General features: G+C 37.2%; 1 protein-coding gene across 2 annotated transcripts in view; it reads right to left on the minus strand.

The window, feature by feature from the left end:
- Nucleotides 1–21,409, minus strand: part of PPTC7 (protein phosphatase targeting COQ7) — a 38,037-nt gene that overhangs the window by 12,396 nt on the left and 4,232 nt on the right. For both annotated transcript variants that reach the window (XR_005379154.1, XM_038575054.1), the window contains exon 2: nucleotides 3,315–3,494. Coding sequence is in view for 1 of the 2 variants with exons in the window: in XM_038575054.1 (XP_038430982.1) it covers nucleotides 3,315–3,494 (180 nt within the window). In the remaining variant the exon portion in view is untranslated. The remainder of the gene's footprint in view (nucleotides 1–3,314; nucleotides 3,495–21,409) is intronic.

Raw genomic sequence — 21,409 nt, forward strand, 5'->3', positions numbered from 1 at the left:
GGCTGTGGAACCAGCTGTGTTAAATCCCAGGGCTCCGTCGTTTTCTAGCTGTGTGACGGTGGGCAAGTCACTTATTCTTTCTAGGGCTCAGTTTCTTTCCAACAAAATAGGAAATAAAAGCAAAAGAACCTACCTCACGGGGCCTGCTGTAAGCACAGTTTCACAATTCCTATTACCATTATTATTTTTTTTTAAGATTTTATTGATTCATTCATGAGAGACACACAAAGAGAGGCAGAGACATAGGCAGAGGGAGAAGCAGGCTCTCTGCGGGAAACCTGATGTGGGACTCGTTCCTAGCACCCCGGGATCATGCCCTGAGCCAAACACAGATGCTCAACTGCTAAGTCACCCAGGAGTCCCCCATTACCATTATTCTATGCACAAACATACATGAAAGAAAAATCAGGGAGCATAATCACTAAAATATTAGTAGTCGTCTTAATAGAATTATGGAAAATTTGTTATTAATTTTCCTTGATGAAAATGTGTAAAATATAAAAACACTTAAATTTAAGCATTTATCTCATCACAACATTCAGAAATTCCATTTTCTTGTTATCTAACCTGATAGCCTAATGCTAAGCTATCTAGTCTCTACCCATCAAACATCAGAGAAAAACACAGTACTGTAACTAACTAGTGCCAGATAACCTGCTGCATAGCTTATGTTAGAGGTAAGATCACCAATTACCCTTCCTTCCTAACTCAATGCACAAAAACTCTAATCATTTTTCATTAATAGAATCACCACACAAAAGATCTTCTAAAGCTGATGGGATTAATCTGAGGAAGAAAAATGACAGATAAGTAGCAGAGCCCTGAAAATCCTGGGGCAGGAAGGACTTGTGTTGATTCATTATTACTCACTGACATACTCAGGCTATCATTTTGCTACCCCAGTGGCTGTCACCGTCACCCACTGAGTTAGAGTCAAAACGGTCCTTGTGAATGACACAGCTTTAATATGCAAAGCGGCACCAATGAAGGCAAGTTCAGCCTTACAGAATCATGTAGGCTTGGAGTGTATACTCCTCCTCTGCCTCTTCAAATAATTGCAGTGTGCACATGGCTAAGGCCCTGAGAGCCTAATACTGGGAGAAGAACTCATTATCCTTATGTACTTAGAGAGGAACAAGCAGGGAAAGAAGAAAAGAAGTGTTGAGAACTACAGTGTCAGATGTTCAGACCACTGACCAATACAGAAAGGAACCCAAAATGAAAATATTTTTATCACTGGGCTCTAATTTTGTAAACTGTGAAACCTTTTGTGCAGCAGAGAAAGAAGGAACCTTATTAGGATTGACCCCTCAATTCTTAAGATATATTGGCTCCATAAGATTTAACTCCATTTAAGGGTTTCTGATGTCAATCCAGATCTAAAAGCAGCAAGAGATTCTCAAGAAATATGTGGTTGACCTTTATATTGGAATTGTGTTATAGGCTTTTTTGCAATTGCAGATTAAAAGAAAGACAACTTAATCTTGTAAAGTTATCATTTGCAATTATATCTGAGGTTCAATAAGGCTGTTTTTGCCAAAAAATGCTTTAGTTACAAACAGGTCAGAGGTATGTGTGTTAGGTGAGAGAAGTGTATATATGTCAAACATAGTAATGAAGGATTATTTCAACATGTCTTTTAGGAGAAAAAAAATAATTATAATATTCAGCATAAGAAAACTTCTAGTGAGTCCTTAAATTTATTTTAAGATTTCCAAACTACATGAGTGTAGACAGGAAAGGAAGGAGGGATAAGGAAGAAACACAGCAAAAAAGGAAGCTTTCAAAGTGCAAAATTAGGACAGGTGTTTTCCAACTGCTTTTTCAGTAAATGGATAAGGGGGTTGTCAGCAGAGAACTCATGGGAACATGTGAGAGCTGGGACCCAGAATCTGTGTCTATAGGCTCTTTGTTAGATGTAAGACTATTAGATAGTATTCTACAATGTCCTCTTTCCCTCAACATGTTTCTGAATATTGCCTGAAGCTTTGAGTTGTTCCTTTTCATAAAAAAAAATCCCTCCATTTAACAAATGAAACAAGGGGGTCAAAGGTTAAGTAGTTTGCCCAAAGTCATATTGCAAGTAGACAGAGAGGTGCTAAAAATAGAATCTAGGATGTTTCACTGTGCCAGGCAAGCTCCAGATTGCATGTCCAAAATAGCGGATTAAGACAAAGCGGTATACTGAAACCTCAAGACAAGGTTTCCCTTCAGTTAGAAGGAAAACAAAGCTGATTAGTCACAGCACAGAGACAGAAGATGGCAGTGTGATAGAAAGAACCCCTTCTTGTAAAAGATTTAAATCGAAGGCAAAATTTTACAACAAGGAGATACCATTAACACTGAACAGAGGTTGATTTTCCATGTGGATGGTGACAGGGAGGGAGGCTACTTCTAGTAAGATGCTGGCAATAAGCAGAAACTTAATAACACCCTTCTGAGAGCCTGCTCAGAAGGCTGGGTAAGTTGTTGGGTTAAGTTCCCAGGAAACCATTTAACAAACAAACGTAGAAGCCTAGCCAAAGATGCTCCATTAGCATACCAGATAAACACACACTGGGTATTTGGAAGTTTTCCAATACAAGATTAACGGGGATCTATTTTGTGCCATGCTATTTCATAGACTTATCAGCTACCTGCTAGCAGTCTGGGGTGCCATCTGCAACTTGAACTCTCCAACTTAATTTTACATACCAGATACCATTCTCTTTCTTCCTCCCTGGGAGAGAACCACTATCCTGAATTATACAACCACTTTTCTTTCTTCTTTTATCATATTTTGGAATCCCTGAACAATATGGTTTTACTTTTTTATGTTTCTGAATTTGAAAATGGAGTCTGTTAGGTGGTATTCTGCAATGTTCTATTTTCTCTCAATAACATGTTCCTGAGCATTGCATGCAGCTTTAAGTCTTTCCCTTTCAAAATGTGTTTTTCTACAATAAATGGACTTTTTAGGTTGTTCCCATTTTTCTGCTGTTATAAGCAATATTACTATGAACATAGTTGTACCTATCTTAATACACAGATATGCAAGTTTCTCTAGTCTAAAGGTATAAACCTAGAAGTGGAACTGCTAGGGCATACTATCTATTTACACTTAACTTTATTCTGTAATTCCAAATTGGCTATACCTATTTACATTTCCTCAAAGCAGTAGTATGTATTCTGGTATGCTCACAGCTTCTCATTCAAACTCTGTTTAATAAAGAGCTTCAGAAAAAAAGCTGGGCAGCTAAGTGATTTTTTTCATTTTGTTGTTAACCATCTCTTGAGCTTCTTTACAAAGGAAAACACATAGTATATCTACTTACCAAGCAAAGGTACTTTATTTTGCAGCAACTCACAGTAGCTTGTAGTAAGGATTCCAATGGGATTACTCGGGACAAATCGTCCTTCTTTTACTAACCGTTCACATGTCCGCATTAAAGTCCCTGAGAACTGAGACGGATCAACTCCATAGTCTCTCCATCCTCCTACACCATCTGCAACTCCTAAAAACAAAACAAAACAAAATTACATTAAAAGGATGCTCTTGCTGACTTCCCAGGAATTCTTATCTCTGTCTTAACAGTTAATTTTCCTACTATGCTAGTACCTAAATTTACCCTGAAATTCAGAATGAGAAGTGCCCAAATTTAATGTATTATACACACTAATACTCTTAATCCTTATTTTCTACTTAGAATTTGATCTTTCATATGTTGATGAATAAATATGTGAGCTACCACAGGGTGACATTGCCTACTAGCCAAGAGTTCAATTTCATCAAGATTATCATCTTTGTATAGAAATATTATTTATTGGGACGCCTGGGGGGCTCCGTGGTTGAGCATCTGCCTTCGGCTCAGGGCGTGATCCCAGAATCCTGGGATGGAGTCCTACACTGAGCTGCCTCCATGGAGCCTCCTTCTCCCTCTGCTGGTATCTCTGCCCCTCTCTCTGTGTCTCTCGTGAATAATAAATAAAATATTAAAAAAATTTACTTATTAATCTTTGTTCAATTTTATAAGAATGTAAACTGATTTTTTTTTTTAAAGTGCTGATACTAAATACAGCTAGCCAGAGCTGGCAATCATTTAGAATATCCAACACAGCAAACTTTAATTTCAAATTTTGGTCAGTAACTGTGAAATAAAGAAAAAAATTAAAAACATACCCCATCCTCTTTACTCCTCTTTCAGAGGCAATCTCTATCCTTTCTGAACAGGCCTTGCACTAAACACAACAGCCACTACCAAACAGGACTACTGAGCCTTTGAAATGGTGCTGATCCAAATTAAGAAGTCCTCAAAAGTATAAAATACATATTGGATTTTGAAAACTTAGTAAAAAATATTTTGGATATAATGTACTAAAGGTTAAAATTAATTTCACCTGTTTCTATTTTTAACTAATGCAAATACTAGGAAATTTAAAATGACATGTGTGGTTCACATTGTATTTCTATTGGATAGCAATGGTAAAGAGATTTTACAGGTCCATAGAGCTGTTGATGAGTTCAGAGTCTCCACAAGACTCCTTTACCAAGAGGAAACTAGTGTTCAAGAAAGTAAGATATCAAAAGTCAATATCATACTATCTCCTATTCAACCCCTTGCAAAACACTAAGCTAGTTGTTCAACATTAAAATCAATTTCTGTTTACTAAATTCAAACAAACTGAGGGAACTAAGAGATCAGATATATACATTATTAAGGATTTAAATGACTATATATGAACCTTTCTGGAAGGACCTATAAGAAGTATTGATAGTAGTTTTGGAAATAAAAGACTGAAAGTGATCAGTGAACAAATGGGGAGATTTTAACTTTTTACCTCATACTGTTCTACATTGTTTGACATCTAATTTTATAATGATCATGTACTGATTTTATAATTAAAATTAAAATATTGGATGCCTGGGTGGCTCAATGATTGAGCACCTGCCTTTGGCTCAGGGTGTGATCCCAGAGTCCCGGGATGGAGTTCCACATCAGGCTTCCTGCATGGAGCCTGCTTCTCCCTCTGCTTATGTCTCTGCCTTTTTCTCTTTGTGTTTCTCATGAATAAATAAATAAAAGCTTAAAAAAATAAAAACATTAATTAGGAATTTTATAATTTTTAAGGTTTGCTGAACATTAAACATCCACCCCACATCATATTCAACCTTTCATACACATTTTAAAGAACCTGTTTTTTTTTTTTTTTAAGATTTATTTATTTATTCAGAAAGAGAGAGAGAGAGAGAGAGGCAGAGGGAGAAGCAAGCTCCATGCAGGGAGTCCACTGTGGGACTCGATCCCAGGACTCCAGGATCATGTCCTGGGCCGAAGTCAGGCACTAAACCGCTGAGGCACACAGGGATCCCCCAAATCTGGAAATTCTTAAGAGAATTTAAGATAGTTTAATAGACGCTTCTTTTGAGAAATATTATGGGTAAAATTTCACCATTATTTTATTTATTTTATTTTTTAAAGATTTAATTTTTAAGTAATCTCTATACCCAACATGGGGCTGGAACTCACAACCAAGAGCTGCGTGCTTCACCAAATAAGCCAGTCAGGCACCCCTCACTATTATTTTAAATGCAACAATTTGTGTTAAAATACAGAATGCAATTATAATCCTTGCAATTCCATCTGATGAATCATTCATTCTTTTCAAATGACTGCCTGCCTGAGGAAAGAATTTCTCTTTAACCAGTCTCTAATCTAAGAGCCACAATTTATTTTAAATACAAAGTGGTTTCATCTACAAATGCCCTTTACAAGAAAACCATTAAAATCTGAGATAATGTTGAGAGTTGATCCTGGCACTCACTAAATAATCTGTCAGCAGGTTATAGAGTCTGACCTGACACAGCCCTTCAACATTAATCAGATTTCTCCCAGAATAGAGTGTAACCTTTCAAGCACCTGTTTGCTTTTCTATGGGAAAAAGATACCCGGCAAAGCTCCACTGGTGAACTCTTTTAAGGGGAAAAATGAGATCCAAAAAGCATATGAACTGTTCAATAAAGCTGTGGGAAAAAGGCCTTAGTATACATAAATAATTTACTTACAAAGAACAAGTTATATAATAGGAAGAGTCCTATTTGGGATTAGAATTAGGCTAAAACCAGAATAACCTACCACAGGTACATTTGAAACCTAGTCTAATTCATATTAGGCAGTTATTTCTACAAGGAAATGAGTATTTCCTCTCATGCAGAAGCAAAAGCTTCTATCCATAAAAGGAGAACACCTTTTAAACCGTGGAATTAATTTAGAAATAGAGAAATTTCATTCAGAATACATTTCAAAGGTAAAGAAAACAACTGTTAAAGGAGAGACTGCTTAAGATACCAAAGATATGAAACAGTGCAGAATGAATATCCCTAAGAGCAAATGGAGGCCACATTAAATACTAGGAATAGAGAACTGAGGGAGACACATCCTGCCTGTGAGAAGCTCATCTTCTCTAGTGGGCAGTGACTACTCACATAGGAACTAGACAAACAGCTCCCATAAATGCTGCTATAGGGGGGGTAAAGAACAAATGGTTAATGCTATACGGGGCACTGTGGGAATGGAGCAAGCCTTTGTTTAAGAAAAAGCATACAGATTAGGCCCTGGAAGGTAAATCAGATTTCCACAGGCAAGGGAGAGTAGTAACAGGAAAAGAATGGCGGGCAATTAGGTGTGGCTGGGGTTTGGGTAAGTGCTGAGAAGTTGAAAAATGCAGGACAGATGCTGAAGTTGTGGAGGGCCAAAAACTGTGATCCAGGAACTTAATTTTTTAAAAAAGATTTATTTATTTAAGAGAAAGAGAGAGAAAAAAAAAAAGAGAGAAAGAGAGAGCACAAGTGGGGTGGAGTGGGGGAGGGGAGGGGCCAAGGGAGAGAGAAATCCTCAAGCCGACTCCCTGCTGAGCATGTGAGCCTGACTGTGGGGCTCAATCCCAGGACCAAGATCATGATAGAGCCGAAATCAGGAGTTGAGTGCTTAACCAGCTGAGCCACCCAGTCACCCCTATGATCCAAGAATTTTAAACTTTATTTTTTTTGAAGATTTTATTTATTTATTCATGAGAGACAGAGAGAGAGAGAGACAGACAGACAGACAGACAGACAGAGGCAGAGACACAGGTGGAGGGAGAAGCAGGCTCCATGCAGGGAGCCCAAAGTGGGACTTGAGCCTGGGACTCCAGGATCATGCCCTGGGCCGAAGGCATGCGCCAAACTGCTGAGCCACCCAGGCGTCCCGAATTTTAAACTTTATGCTATAGACTTGTGCTTTCTGATATGGAAGCCAATAGACAGATGTGCCTATTGAGTTAGAAATGTGGCTAGTTTGGACTGAGATGTGCTGTTAAATGTAAAACACACTGGATTCCAAAATGTAGTACGAAAAAAATTGTAAAATATTTTAGTGATAGGTTTATACTGACTAGATTGAAAAATCATAGATATAGTGGGTTAAATATATATATTAATTAAAATTAACTGCATCTGTTTCATTTTACTCTCTTAAATGTAGCTACTAGAAAATTTAAATTACACATGTAGTTTACAGTATATTTCTATTGGACACTACTGCTATAGACAATAAAAAGTCATCAAGGTTTCTGGGTAGAAGTGATATAATCCAATCTATCTCTTAAATATTAAAAAAAATTTTTTTGAAGATTTTAGAGGAAAAAAGAGACAGCAACAACGCACGTGCACATGGGGGAAGGGGCAGAGGGAGAGAATCCCCAAGCAGACTCCCTACACAGAGGAGCCCCACACAGGCCACAACCCAGGAGATCGTGACCTCAGCAGACACCAAGAGTTGGACACTCAACCGACAGCCACCCAGGTGGCCCTCTAACCTGTATTTTAGAAAAATAATCCTGATAGCAGTGGAGAGAATGGGTTGGGAAGAGTTTGGAGGTCAAGCATCAGCTGAGAGATTTTTAGGTTAGAGGTAGCAAGAAAAATAGAATAATCACTGGAGGGCAGCCCAGGTGGCTCAGTGGTTTAGCACCGCCTTCAGCCCAGAGTATGATCCTGGAGACCCAGGATCAAGTCCCACATTGGGCTCCCTGCATGGAGCCTGCTTCTCCCTTTCTGTCTCTGCCTCTCTCTCTCTCTCTGATGAATAAATAAAATCTTAAAAAAAAAAAAAAAGAATAATCACTGGAAATACAAAGAAATGAATACAGAAAGATACCTGGACTTGATATCAATATATTTTATATCAATAGGTTTCTGGATTTCAGGAATGAGTATTGATTAGATGATTCCCCAGTTGGGAAAGGGGTGGAAATGCCTTTGGAAAATACTGAATTCTGTCTTGGGTATGCAGTTTTAGGCATCAGAAGGACATTTTTGTGGAAATGTTCTGTATGAAGTCAGGAACTCTGAGTCTGCAACTAGGAAGGCAATCGGAGCAAGATATTTGACAAAGGTCGGGTGCTGACACTATTAGGGGTGGGTGACAGGCTCAGGGAGCATAGTTATAAATTCAAGAAGTGGGGATCTTAGGAATGAAAATTCCTAGCCAAATAGCTCATTTGTGAATTGCATCTTATCCCAGGCATCAAATTACAATCACAGATATGATAATTGATTGAGTTTAAGGAAGTATCCAGTTTGGCACAATGATATAATGTTTTTAGAGGTGAAAAGAGGTGAGGCTGCAAAGATAGGCTGAGTTAATAACTGGGAGGACATTGAATGCCAAGAGAGAGTTTACACTGAATATAGAAGCTATTTCCTTTAATTCACTGTAATCATCTTATGTCTCCATTAATAACATTCTGTCAGCATACGTCTAGCTTAAGTGTTTCCTTTGACCCAAAAATCCAATTAAAATCATTATTAGATTAAGATAATGGTTACATATCTGAAATAGTCAAGCCAAAGGCTGACAGGAGACTATAGAGTACAGATAATTCCGTTAGGTGTATTATTTGCATAGAAATGTCAATTTTATGAGGTGGGAGATAACCAGAAAATATACATGATAATTACAATTTTTCACATAATATTTTGGTTAAGTTTCTCATAGACTATTTTTCTAAAGTGAAGAGTTAAGAGAAAAGGAGAAAGGATAATTCTGGTTTCCCATCATTTAAGTGTATCTTTTTATAAAAAAAAAAAATTCTAAAAGTAACAGCCAATTTTCATTTTTCTAATTAACACACTTTTGTCTTTGCCTTAGTTATAATCATCTAAAAACAAAATTTTGCTGCACTTTAAAAATCATTTAGCTTTTTATTAAACTCAGAATTTTATTTACTAGCTTTGTTCTATGCCAAAAGATGAAGGAAAAAAGGTTTGGTGAGTTGAAATTGTGGAAGCTTAAAAATCCCATTTTTCCAATTACTTATAATCACCTAACTGTGTAGCTGCAAAAGGCTCACCCTGAAAGACTAAGCCAACATTAGCCTGTGTCTCTCTAGCATTGTCCTCCATCATTAGCCATGAGCATCATTGCCATTCTTAAGCCCTTCTACATTATCTTCAGACTGACATACAATTAGTTAAAAAGCAAACATTTTCCAGAAGAAAGTAATACCTAGAGAATAAATTAAGTTTCAATTTTAATATATGTATCAGTAAAAAAAATTGACAATTTTATTTTATTCAAAACTAGATTCTGGCAGAATTGTGAATACTAAATCGTATCCAAAGGTAATAGCTTTATTGCTTGCATCTTTGATGATCTCAAGGCACTTTAGATTGAGCCTCACACTCTAATGAAGCAAGACAGTTCTATTGTTTTTCCATCAGTGAAACATCTATCTACTAGGATGGGTACTTGATAGTGAATTGAAATTCCAGAAGAGAAACTGAGTAAGAATATGGCTGGATCACAAGAGCTGAAAAAGGAGGGATAAAGATATCTGGTTTTAAACTTTCTGCAGCAAGTATTCATCTAAATAAAGCACTGGCTAGGTGGTATTTACTGCAGTGCTACAGCGAGCTTCTTTTCAGATGAAAAGGTTCTTCTTCAAATACTATAGTGTTCTCAGAGCCAACCTTATTTGTCTAGAGTCATCACAACATGAAGCTCTATAACTAAAGAAAAATGAGATCAGAGTATAAACTCAATTTCTATCAAATAGAACAGATCATATTTGTATCAACATTGCTAAAGCCTCAACTATTTGGGCATTAAGAACACTCCCTTGTGATTCAGGACTGTGAAATGTTGTATCTGCAAATAATTATCCCAATGGGAACAAAAAGCAGGATTACTGGAGAAAAAATTCAACAGTTGAGTTATTCAGAAAAGTACAATTTGCTTTGACTAACGGTCCTTTCAGTTCTCTACAGGTGAAATTATATAGATTATGATGTTTCTCTTGCTTTAACAAGCAAGTGAGGGACACCTGGGTGGCTCAGTGGTTGAGTGTCTGCCTTTGGTTCAGTGTGTGATCACGGAGCAGGATGGAATTCCGCATTGGGCTCCCAGTAGGGAGCCTGCTTATCCCTCTGCCTGTGTCTCTGCCTGTGTGTGTGTGTCTCAAGAATAAATAAATAAAATCTTAAAAAAAAAAAGCAAGTGATATATTCCCTTTGCAAAGTTTCCCCAAAGCAACCATTCTGCATTAATCACAATGAAACTTGCTTCTTGTGATTCTGCAGAGATCGAGTCTATGTCAAGAACTCAGGATCTCTAAGCAGAACAGCTAACTCAAAAGCTGAGGCAATGAAACTCAAAGAGTGGAAAGGAAGAAAGGTTCAATCCCGTAATAAAATGTGTGAAAGTGGAACCTATAAACAAAACTCAAATTCTGCTAAATGGAACTGTCTGAAGCAGTTAACAAAACTCAAATAAGGATTCCAAAGGAATAAATGGTCCATTTTATGTTACACAATTTCAAACAAAATAGCTATTCCTTTCTAGTTTAGTAAACAATTACTTCATAATTAATTAAATTAAAATGTATACACATACATACACTCATACCTACTGTCCAGAATACTTCATTATCTAGAGACAGTAACTTCCAGACTATTGTGTGCAGTTGTTTTGCCTTAAAAAAAAGCAGTGAAAAATGCTGGAAAGAGGATAAGGAAATGATAGTGTGAAGGCAAAGAAACTCAAAGTCACACTTTCTTTTTTTGTAAAAGATTTATTTTATTTTAGAGAGAGAGAGTGAATGAGAGCAAACGGGAGGCGGGGGGGGGGGGAGGGAAAGGAATCCCAAGCAGACTCAATTTCACAACCCAGAGATCATGACCTGAGCCAAAACCAAGAATCAGACACTTAACCAAATGAGCTGCCCAGGTGCCCCCAAAGCCAACCTTTTTATTTATTTATTTTTTAAATTTGTATTTATTTATGATAGTCACACACACACACACACACACAGAGAGAGAGAGAGAGAGAGAGAGAGGCAGAGACATAAGCAGGCTCCATGCACCGGGAGCCCGACGTGGGATTCGATCCCGGGTCTCCAGGATGGCGCCCTGGGCCAAAGGCAGGCGCTAAACCGTTGCGCCACCCAGGGATCCCAAGCCAACCTTTTTAAAATAAAAACGTTCTTCCTCTAACTTTAGTTCTGTTTAAATACCAAACACTTAAATTGGAACATCTGGCTCAATGTGGCCTGGAGACCTTGATAGACTTGGGTAGGAATCATACCTTCTCACCACATAAACTGAAGAGTTGAAGGTGAAGTCATAGAAAAAGTCACTTCACTCCTTTCTGAGCTGCAACAGTATCTTCCTCAAATGCTAAATGCTGTTAGCAATGCTTTCTGAACAGAAGGAAACAACAGGTAAATCATGGGCTTACACTTATTGTGAATTATGGACAGTATGGGCAAGTCCTTGGTGTGTTATAGAATTAAGTGCTTCTATTAAAGCCGGGGCTCCTGTTAGTTTCTAGATATTAGAAAATGTTATAGAACACCTAATAATTTAACATTTAAGTAAGAAAATAACAGCAATTAAAGTCTAGCTATCTGATGTGTACCTACTTATACTGGCCCTTTAGGCTAAGGGAGAATTTTGCCTTCTGTTTATAAGATTAGATCTAGAATTCTGGTCTTGAAGGTTAACCTAATATTTATGACAATTAAGCTATATATCCTTGACCTAACCCCAAAGAGGGTACTATTTACTCCCCTGCTTTTCTCATCCCTCTATAAAAATAAAAGCTGGCCTTCACTAAAATACCACCCTCTGGGAGAGGTTAAGAGTCAAATGTACCCCTGGCACAGACACTCTTTTTTTTAAAAACGAGAACACAATTTCTTGAATAAGCCTGCCAAGTGGAGAACTGTCCTTTATTTTCTAAATACTAATTATATTTTTTCCCTACATGCTGTTAATTAATGATTACTGAGTGGTAGGACCAGGTTTTTTCTTCTTTTTATTTTCCACATTTCCCATTTTTCAATAATGAGTATGTATGTTACCTTTATGGAAGGGATTATAAAAACTAAATAAATCCAGTTAGGATTTATTTATACTTATATTCAATATGAAAGTTATTCAACACAGTTTACTGAACCTTTTCTATATGCATGACACTGTACTGAAAAACAGCTAAAGGGATTTACATATAATAAAAGTTCCTGCTCCTGGAGCTTAAAATCAAGCAGTAGTAACTGTGGTAGGGGAAAGAGGTTTGGAGAGGTTTACGATAAATGGCTCTAAATATGCATCAATAAAAACTACAGTAACAAGATCATCTTCTTATATCTAGCTAAAGGAATCAGGAAAAGTATTCATGGAGAAAAGTACCTTATATGAGCCTTAAGGATGAAAACATGAGTAATGAGGGAGAAGGCTGAGGATAGAGGCAATTTGGGCAGTTCCTTAAGATTCTGACTAATATGGATATAGTACAATAATAAAAGGTGAGGTTACAGCTCTAAGAGCAGAGAAACCTGACCTCCAGGTAAATGCCTATTACATTCCTGCCAGGAACCTCCAACCAGCAATCAGTCCAAATGATGTACTGCAGGAGTTCAGGCATAAAGGAGTTCCCCAGAAGGAAAGGGCTGGCCCTGAAGCCACTGAAGTCCCTATGGCCCACTGAACTAGTTCAACTGAGGCCTTTATTTGGTTTAATGAAGGGGCTTTGCTCAACTATTAGCCTAGGAATAGCTAAGTCAAAGTACTACTCAGATTCAGTAAATTTATTCACATCAATAAAACCAAGTTTTAAATGGTCATTTGACTTGAAAAGCAGTGTATATATACACTAGGCAAGGGCTTTGGAGTCAGATCTGGATTCAAACTGCAGCTCCAGGGACGCCTGGGTGGCTCAGCAGTTGAGCGTCTGCCTTTGGCTCAGGGCAGGACACCAATCCCCGGATCGAGTCCCACATTAGACTCCCTGAAAGGAGCCTGCTTCTCCCTCTATGTCTCTGCCTCTCTCTTTGTGTCTCTCATGAATCAATAAACAAAACAAAAACCAAACAAACAAACTGCAGCTCCTGGACTAGAATGAAGTGCACCAAGAGTGTCCCTAGGTAGCTAACTCTCTGAGCTTTAGTATCTTCCCCTGTAAAAGGGTATAGTAATGGATATCACAGGGCTGATGTGAGGAACAGGGATACTGTGTTAGAGTGCCTGCCCCATGCTCAGCAACCAGCCCACATGTAGTAAGAGTTATGTTTTTCTTTAAGAAAGACTAAATAAGGGCAGCCCAGGTGGCTCAGCGGTTTAGCACCTCCATCAGCCCAGGGCCTGATCCTGGAGATGAGGAATCGAGTCCCACGTCGGGCTCCCTGCATGGAGCCTGCTTCTCTCTCTGCCTGTGTCTTTACCTCTCTCTCTCTCTCTGTGTCTCTCATGAATAAATAAATAAAATCTTTAAAAAGAAAGACTAAATAACAGCATATAAAACAGTGTAGTCTGTAGCAATCAGAAAAAAACAATCTTTGATCAGTGTTTGTAGTTTACAAACACTATTCTGTGGTCACAACCAAAAGACAATTCTCACTCACAGATAACGTGTAAAAGATGAGTGGTCCATTCAGCTCTTCCCATCACACATCCACCACCATTCAACATCTCATTAAACATTTAACAGTAACTAAGGGACAAACTTATGTCTCTCTTTTTTAAAGATTTTATTAATTTACTCACGAGAGACACACACACACACAGAGAGAGAGAGAGAGAGAGAGAGACAGGGAGAGAGAGACACACAGGCAGAGGGAGAAGCAGGCTCCATGCAGGGAGCCTGACGTGGGACTCGATCCCGGGTTTCCAGGATCACACCCTGGGCTGAAGGCGGCGCTAAACCGCTGAGCCACCCGGGCTGCCCCAAATTTATGTCTCTAAAAAACACACAAGGAAAAATAGATCCACCTGCACTTTGAAGAAATCAGTTTTCTTTTTCCAGAAGTGACTCTGAAGTAACCTTATTTAAAGTGTCCCTTAAGTGCCTGCTGCCTCCTATGTGCCAGGGTTCAGACTTAGATATTCCTTATTTTAAATGGAGAATCCTATAGCAACTAGTGATAAATAAATTGGCCTAAACCATTTCCTTAGATATCTACAATAATTATAGCACCTCTATCACAACTTTCCTGTCTCCTTTCTCCCTCTCTATAATGTGACTCCCCTTCAGGGCTGAGTCTCTTTCACATTGCCAACCAACTATCTTTTTCATCTCTGGGCTGACCTAGTACCTGGCACAAAAGTTCTCAATTCTTGCCACACACAGAGATTACCCAAGCCCCTCCTCCTGAGTCAGTATGTCCAAGGTGGGCCCGGGCCTCCCAGCAAAGTACAGAACACCAAACTGCACAGGTGAGTCTAATGAGAATCACTGCTGAGCACTCAGAATTCAGTAAAGGCCAGATGGACTTCAGCATTCCATGAGTTAGATGATGCTGCCTCTGAAATGCCTCTCCCACCAAGCAATCTCCTGTTTCCCCATTCTCAAATTGATCCTTCTCTTGCATATTCTAACCTGATTAATGGCCTCAGCCCACCCACACTTGTAGGCTAGAAACTTAAGGAAGTTTCCTGATGCAAAACCTCAAAATCAACTTCATCTTTTCTCTTTCACCCTCTTCGTCCAATTATCACTAAGTCCTATTGATTCTATGTCTGCAATGTTTCTGAAGCCCAACTACTTAGTTTAAGCCTTTTCTAGCTCAGACTATTTCAATAGCTTTCTATCTGGTCTTTTGCTTCCTGTTCTCCCATTACGTTCTCTGTATCATTTTCTTTTTTCTTTCTCTTTTGCTTTTATAAGATTGCTATATCCATGTTACTCTTTAATCAAATACTTTCCATGTATTATTTACACTGTTTTTACTTGTATATGTAAAAATATTCTCTGGAAGGATACACCAGAAACTGATACTATGGGTTTCTTTCTGGGAGAGGAACTTTGCAGCTAGAAGACAAGAGAGAGAATTTTCACTCTGTACCCTTTTAAATTTAGAATACCTTCTGAATTCTGTACCATTTGAATGTGGTGTTTCTTCAAAAACCACCAAACCAAAAGCAAAACAAAAGCAAAAACATCTATAGCTTCCTAAAAACAAAAACAAAAACAAAAAACCCCAAAATGAAACCCAGTTATTTAACATGGCAATTGTGACCTTTAATGATTTGGTCCTCAACCTATTTTCTAACAATTCTCAACTGCCCTCTCGAACCCACTCAGCCAGCCCAAACTACTCTCTAGCCAAAGAGCCGTAGTTTGGAGAATCTGTGTCTGCTGATCCCTCAATCTAGAGAGCTTTACCATTCTTCTCACCTTTCTCAATTACTGAAAAACCCATCTATTGAGGCCTATCTCCATGCTTTCATAATACCTAATGTGTGTGTATTCCTTATAGTGTTCCTGTGGCCTTCCCTGCCAGACTTCAGGACTTTAGTCTGTTTTGTTCTTGGTCTTCTCCACAGCACCTGTTAGGGACTTAGAGGAAACAACCAGTAAACAATGAATTCAGTTGATTGTATTGAAAAGTTAGAATACCAGCACTCTCTGGTGTACGAATTTTCACCTGAGAACTCCAAAAAGAGAATGAACCCAGTATTTCACCTTAGAGTTACAGAAGGTGGTGTGCCCCGGGTTGGAGCTAGCTACAAGACGCTCCTCTCACAGACCGTTGTAAGAAAGTCTGATGGAAAGAACCCTGAAAAGGAGTCAGGGGATGACACCACTCCCAATTTTCTTTGCCACTACCTGGTTGTAGGACACTAGCCAAATCACTTCTCTAAGCTTTAGTTTTCTCATCTGTGAAATAAGGGGCAGGAGGACAAATTCTCTCAAGAGTTCCTTTTTCTAAGATCTAAGATTCTGGGATTCTGTGTCATACTGCAAAAAAAGGGAATCTGTTTTAGAAACTATAAAATAAAGGTTACCGTACAACTATGCCTTACTTTTCACACACAACAATACATTTATTCCAGATACTAATTTTGAAGCAAAGGCTCCATTTCAGCCTTCTCAAATTTCCCTTTCTTCTTATTACACCATCAAAGTTTTCAGAGACGTTTCAATAATGATTCAGAGAGTAAAAATACTGCCCCACGTCCTTTTACTTTAGTTCTAACCACCTAAAATGTTAGAGAATGTTTCTTCTTTAAGCCTAACTAACCAAAGTCTAATTAACTAATAAACCTAACTAACAAAGTACAGCCAGCCATTTTTCAATCTGAAATTCTGATAAAAGAATAAAAGATGGCTATGGATTAGTATTAACTTACTTCACTGAATTCAAATAATCTGTAAATAGATTAATACGTATACATAGAATGTATTCACAAAACAATAACTTTGTTATGCAAAGACCATTGTTCAGTGAATTTAGTGTATACATGAACAAGACAAGCAACTGTAAGATCAAAGCTGCTGCTCAAGAACCAAGAGAAGTGAATTTTTAAATACAATGTATGCATAAGACATCCTTGTTTAGACTTCATTTCATAGAAACACTGAAGACCAAATTATCAATTAGTGGTCAATTTAGAGGCCATGAACAGTTTTCTAGCTCTTACGCAAATAGCTCACATCTATTTTCTTATCCAAAACTGCTATCCAAACATTGATGTGAAAAGAGAAGCACTTTTTGTTTGCCTCATTCAGCACAGCTAATCTTTTTCATTTACATCAAATGACAGCATAGACTAATTCTGGTAAGTCAAAAAACTTCCCCATGATAACATCCTTGAAAGATCAAAATGTATAGTCATAGCAGCACACATACACACAAAGAAATTCTCTTTCTTTTCAAAATAGTCTGTTAATGAGTAGAAGAAAAATCGGTACAAAAATGTGTTGGAATTGGCCTGAGTCAAAATAATACTGGGTCTTTCAACAGAAAGCACTCTTTGTAGTAAGTCACTTTTGTAGTCTCTGGCAAAGTTTTTGCAGTCATTTTGTAGTCCGTGGGATTCATACCAACAATTCAATCAATTCTAGAACTATTCACCAAACTTATTCACCACAAAAACAACTATTTAAGAACCTAGTAAATTTATAAATTGTTAAATGTGTCAGACTCAAGATCAACAATAAGCTTTTGATGAGAGTAGGTTCATTACAATTGGACACGTATAAATTAGCATAACCTTTCTAGAGAGACCTATGCTAATATTCATATCAGAGACCTTGCAAATGTTTATAGCCTTTGACTCAAGAACTCGTCAAGGAATTTATTCTAATGAAATATTCAGAATGCAGAGATATTCATTCACTTTAATGTTACTCAAAACAGAAAACTAGAAATTGGGGTGCCTGGCTGACTCAGTCCATAAAGCTTGTGATTCTTGATCTTGGGGGTTGTGAGTTCGAGTCCCACATTGGGTGTAGATATTACTTAAATAAAAGAAAACTGGAAATAATCAAAGAACTAAAAATAGAGGATTGGTTATTATACAAATTATGGGCTATATACATGCAGAAAAATAGGATGCAGTTATGCTCAATTTACATTACATAAAAGTAACATTACAGAGCAGAATATACATGTTAACATAACTTAATAGTATGTATACATACAATTGTATATACACAAAAGCTGGCGGAAACCACACTGACTTTAGCTCAGTTATGAGTTACAGGGATTTTATACTGTGCTTTTATGAACATGTGTTACTTTTATAAGCACAAAACAAAAACATTTACTTAAAAGCATTAAACACAGAAGAAGTAACCTAGGTACAAGTCCCAGCTATGATACTAGCTGTATTGACCTTATTGATGAGTCAACTTTACAGGTAAGGAAACAGATGCAAATTAAGTGGAGATAAAAGCAGCTATTCATAGTTAAAAGATTAAATAATGCAAAACACCAAAAACACTAAAATTTAAAGCACTATACATAAAGCACTGATAAGATGAATCATATTTTGTGTCAAAATATTGAATAAATGCTTAGGAAAAACAGAGTGAAGTACTTTTTATTCTTTAAGGAAAAGCTCTGTATCCCACCTCTCAATCCACCCAAAGTCCTATTTGGGACCATATTCAAAAGAACTGAGCATCTTTTCTTCTTCAGAAATTTAAATTAAATTGAAAGAGCTGTGCCACCTGCTAAATCAATTTTAAATGATTAAGTATGTATTATCAGCCTATAGCCCTCTACAGTGAGTCAGCTTTTGCAAAAAGTCTTGATTTATGATGCAATTCTGTAAATTGTGTGCATCGTTTAATAGTAGGAAAATGATCTTTGCTTTCAAGAAGATAGAAAACTACTTTATTTTTAAAATATTTGATAACTCCTAAACAAGATAGATCACTAAATTTTATTACTAATGACAAAAAATAGGATCCAGGGCATCACTTCTTAAAATGAGACCAAAAGCTAACACTATTTTTGAAAGGCAAACTCACAAGGCACACTGTTTTCAACTAACTAGAACTTCTCATTTGAAAAGTCAAACTTCAAAAAAAAAAAAAAAGAAAGAAAAGAAAAGTCAAACTTCTTTAGAAAGAAAATACTGTTAATTTTCTAAAGCATTTTCCTGAAAATTCTGAACCTAAAGTCCCAAGTAAGGCCTCTCTAAAAGGCATGGGGACCTACATAAAATGCATCTGACATTTAGCTTGAACCTGACATAAGCGTTTACTCAAAGGACACCGTTGTTAAGTCAAATACTGTAGCCTGAGTATAGTGCTTTTTGAGTCACACATGAGTACAAACTCCATTTGGATACTGTTGCAACTATTCAAGTCATGTATTGTCCAGTTTCATAAAGCAGTGCTAAAGTTCAGGGAACAGCTTCCTTTGATCCAGCCCTTTCTGCCCCCCAAAAAACCCCACCATAACCTAGCTAACATATGCATTTTACCTTCTGCTGCAATTTAAAACTTTTTTTAAATTTAAGACTTTTTAACAAAAATATATTTTCTAAAAAGTATAAACAATAATTCAAAATTCAATTACTTGTTCTATAAAAAAGATTCATCCAAAATCCTTTAAAAAGATGAACACAGGGCAGCCCAGGTGGCTCAGTGGTTTGGCGCCGCCTTCAGCCCAGGGTGTGATCCTGGAGACCCGGAGTCGAGTCCCATGTTGGGCTTCCTGCCTGGAGCCTGCTTCTCCCTCGGCCTGTGTCTCTGCCTCTCTCTCTCTCTCTGTTTCTCTCATGAATAAATAAATAAAATCTTAAAAAAAAAAAAAAAGATGAATACATTGAGAAAGGCTGAAAGTTAGGAAAATTGAAAACTAAGCTTGAGAATCTCTATATTAAATACTGAACAAAGGAAAGTAGTTTTGACAATATAACAAATGAGGAAATAACTAAAAGTAATGTGCCTTATAAGAGCCTTATAAAAAGTACAATATATCTGTATAGCAAAATGAGAAAAATATCAGAGCAAGAATTTAAAAAACAAACAGCAAAATTCTTCTATCCTTCAACCTTGTAATCTTACTTATTACACAATGACGGAACACCCAGGAAAGTCAGACAGCAACTAGTCAAATCTGTGGCTTTTTTTTCTTTTTGGTCAATGGCTTCTTAAGCCCTGCTGTTTCTAAGAGTCCTAGAAAGCTCTTTTACTAAACCCACAACTCTCCATTTCCTTAATATTCCACAATTTTCTCTTGAAAGCACATAGACTATGCAAACAGGCATATTTAAAGTATTTATTAATCTTAGAACTTACATTTGATTGGTGCCTTTTAAAAAATATTTTCCCTTGGATAAAATAATTTTATTACAAGTATATAAAAAATAATTATATAAACAACGACTATATTCCTCAAAAAGTTATAGTTACAATAAGCCCCAACAGTTCCATTTCTAGGTATATACCCTAAGGGAATGAAAAATATATGCTCACACAAAAGCCTGTACCTGAATGTGTCACAGCAGGATTATTTACAACAGCTAAAAAGTGGAAACAACCCAATGTCCATTAACAGATGAATGGATAAACAAAATATGGTATATCCATACAATGGAATATTATTCAGCCATAAAAAGGAACACTGATACTTCAAACTATAATGTGGTTGGATCTTGAAACTATACTAAATGAAAAAAGACAGAAAGACCACATTTTGTATGATTACATTTATATGAAATGTCCAGAAGAGGCAAATCTATAGTCAGCCTACACTTTCTGTTGCCAGGTGTTGAGGGAGGGGAGATTGAGGAATGACTGCTAAAGCACAGGGGGGTTTCTTCTGTGGTGATGAATATGCTCTGGAACTACTCCGTGATGGTAGTTGCACAACCCTGTGAATGTAGTAAATGCTACCAAATTTTTTTTTTACTTCAAAAAGGAAATGTTATGGCAGATGAATTCTATTATCTCAATTTTTAAAAATTCAATCAGGGTCATGTCTGCCGTCAAGAGATAGATCAGGCTAAATTTTCAGAAAATTATGACTATATAATAATGAGACTAGTTTCCTGACATGGTTTAAAATCTAGCTGAGGGAGCTCCAAAAATGTCTTCTTCAAAGGCTTAAATTAGCACACATGCACTCTCTCTCAAGATTACTACTTTGTTACTAAAAGGATAACTCACTTTCAGATACTGAGGTCCTATCAAATATATTAAAATTATGACTTGGAAAACATAAAATTCTACCTAATCTATTCACTTCCTAAATAAACTTTTGATCCTTACATTGCTCATGTAATCCTTATACCTCAAGATAACTACTTTTTTTTTTAAGATTTTATTTATTTATTCATGAGAGACCCAGAGACAGAGGCAGGGACAGAGGCAGAGGGAGAAGCAGGCTCATGGAGGGAGCCCGACGTGGGACTCGATCCCGAGTCTCCAGGATCACACCCTGGGCGGAAGGTGGCGCTAAACCGCTGAGCCACCCAGGCGTCCCAAGACTACTTTTAAGATTGGCATTACTCACAAAAATACTTCAAAAATCTTAGCCACAATCAATATCATATTCAAAGACTAGAATATGAAATTGTTTTCACTTCTCTTTAAGGTTTCAAGTTAAATCAAGCTTCAATAAACATCCTGCAGTTATAAGAATTACTTTACAACTC

The sequence above is a fragment of the Canis lupus genome, chromosome 26 (genome assembly GCF_011100685.1).
Source record: "Canis lupus familiaris isolate Mischka breed German Shepherd chromosome 26, alternate assembly UU_Cfam_GSD_1.0, whole genome shotgun sequence".
NCBI classification, from domain to species: domain Eukaryota; kingdom Metazoa; phylum Chordata; class Mammalia; order Carnivora; family Canidae; genus Canis; species Canis lupus.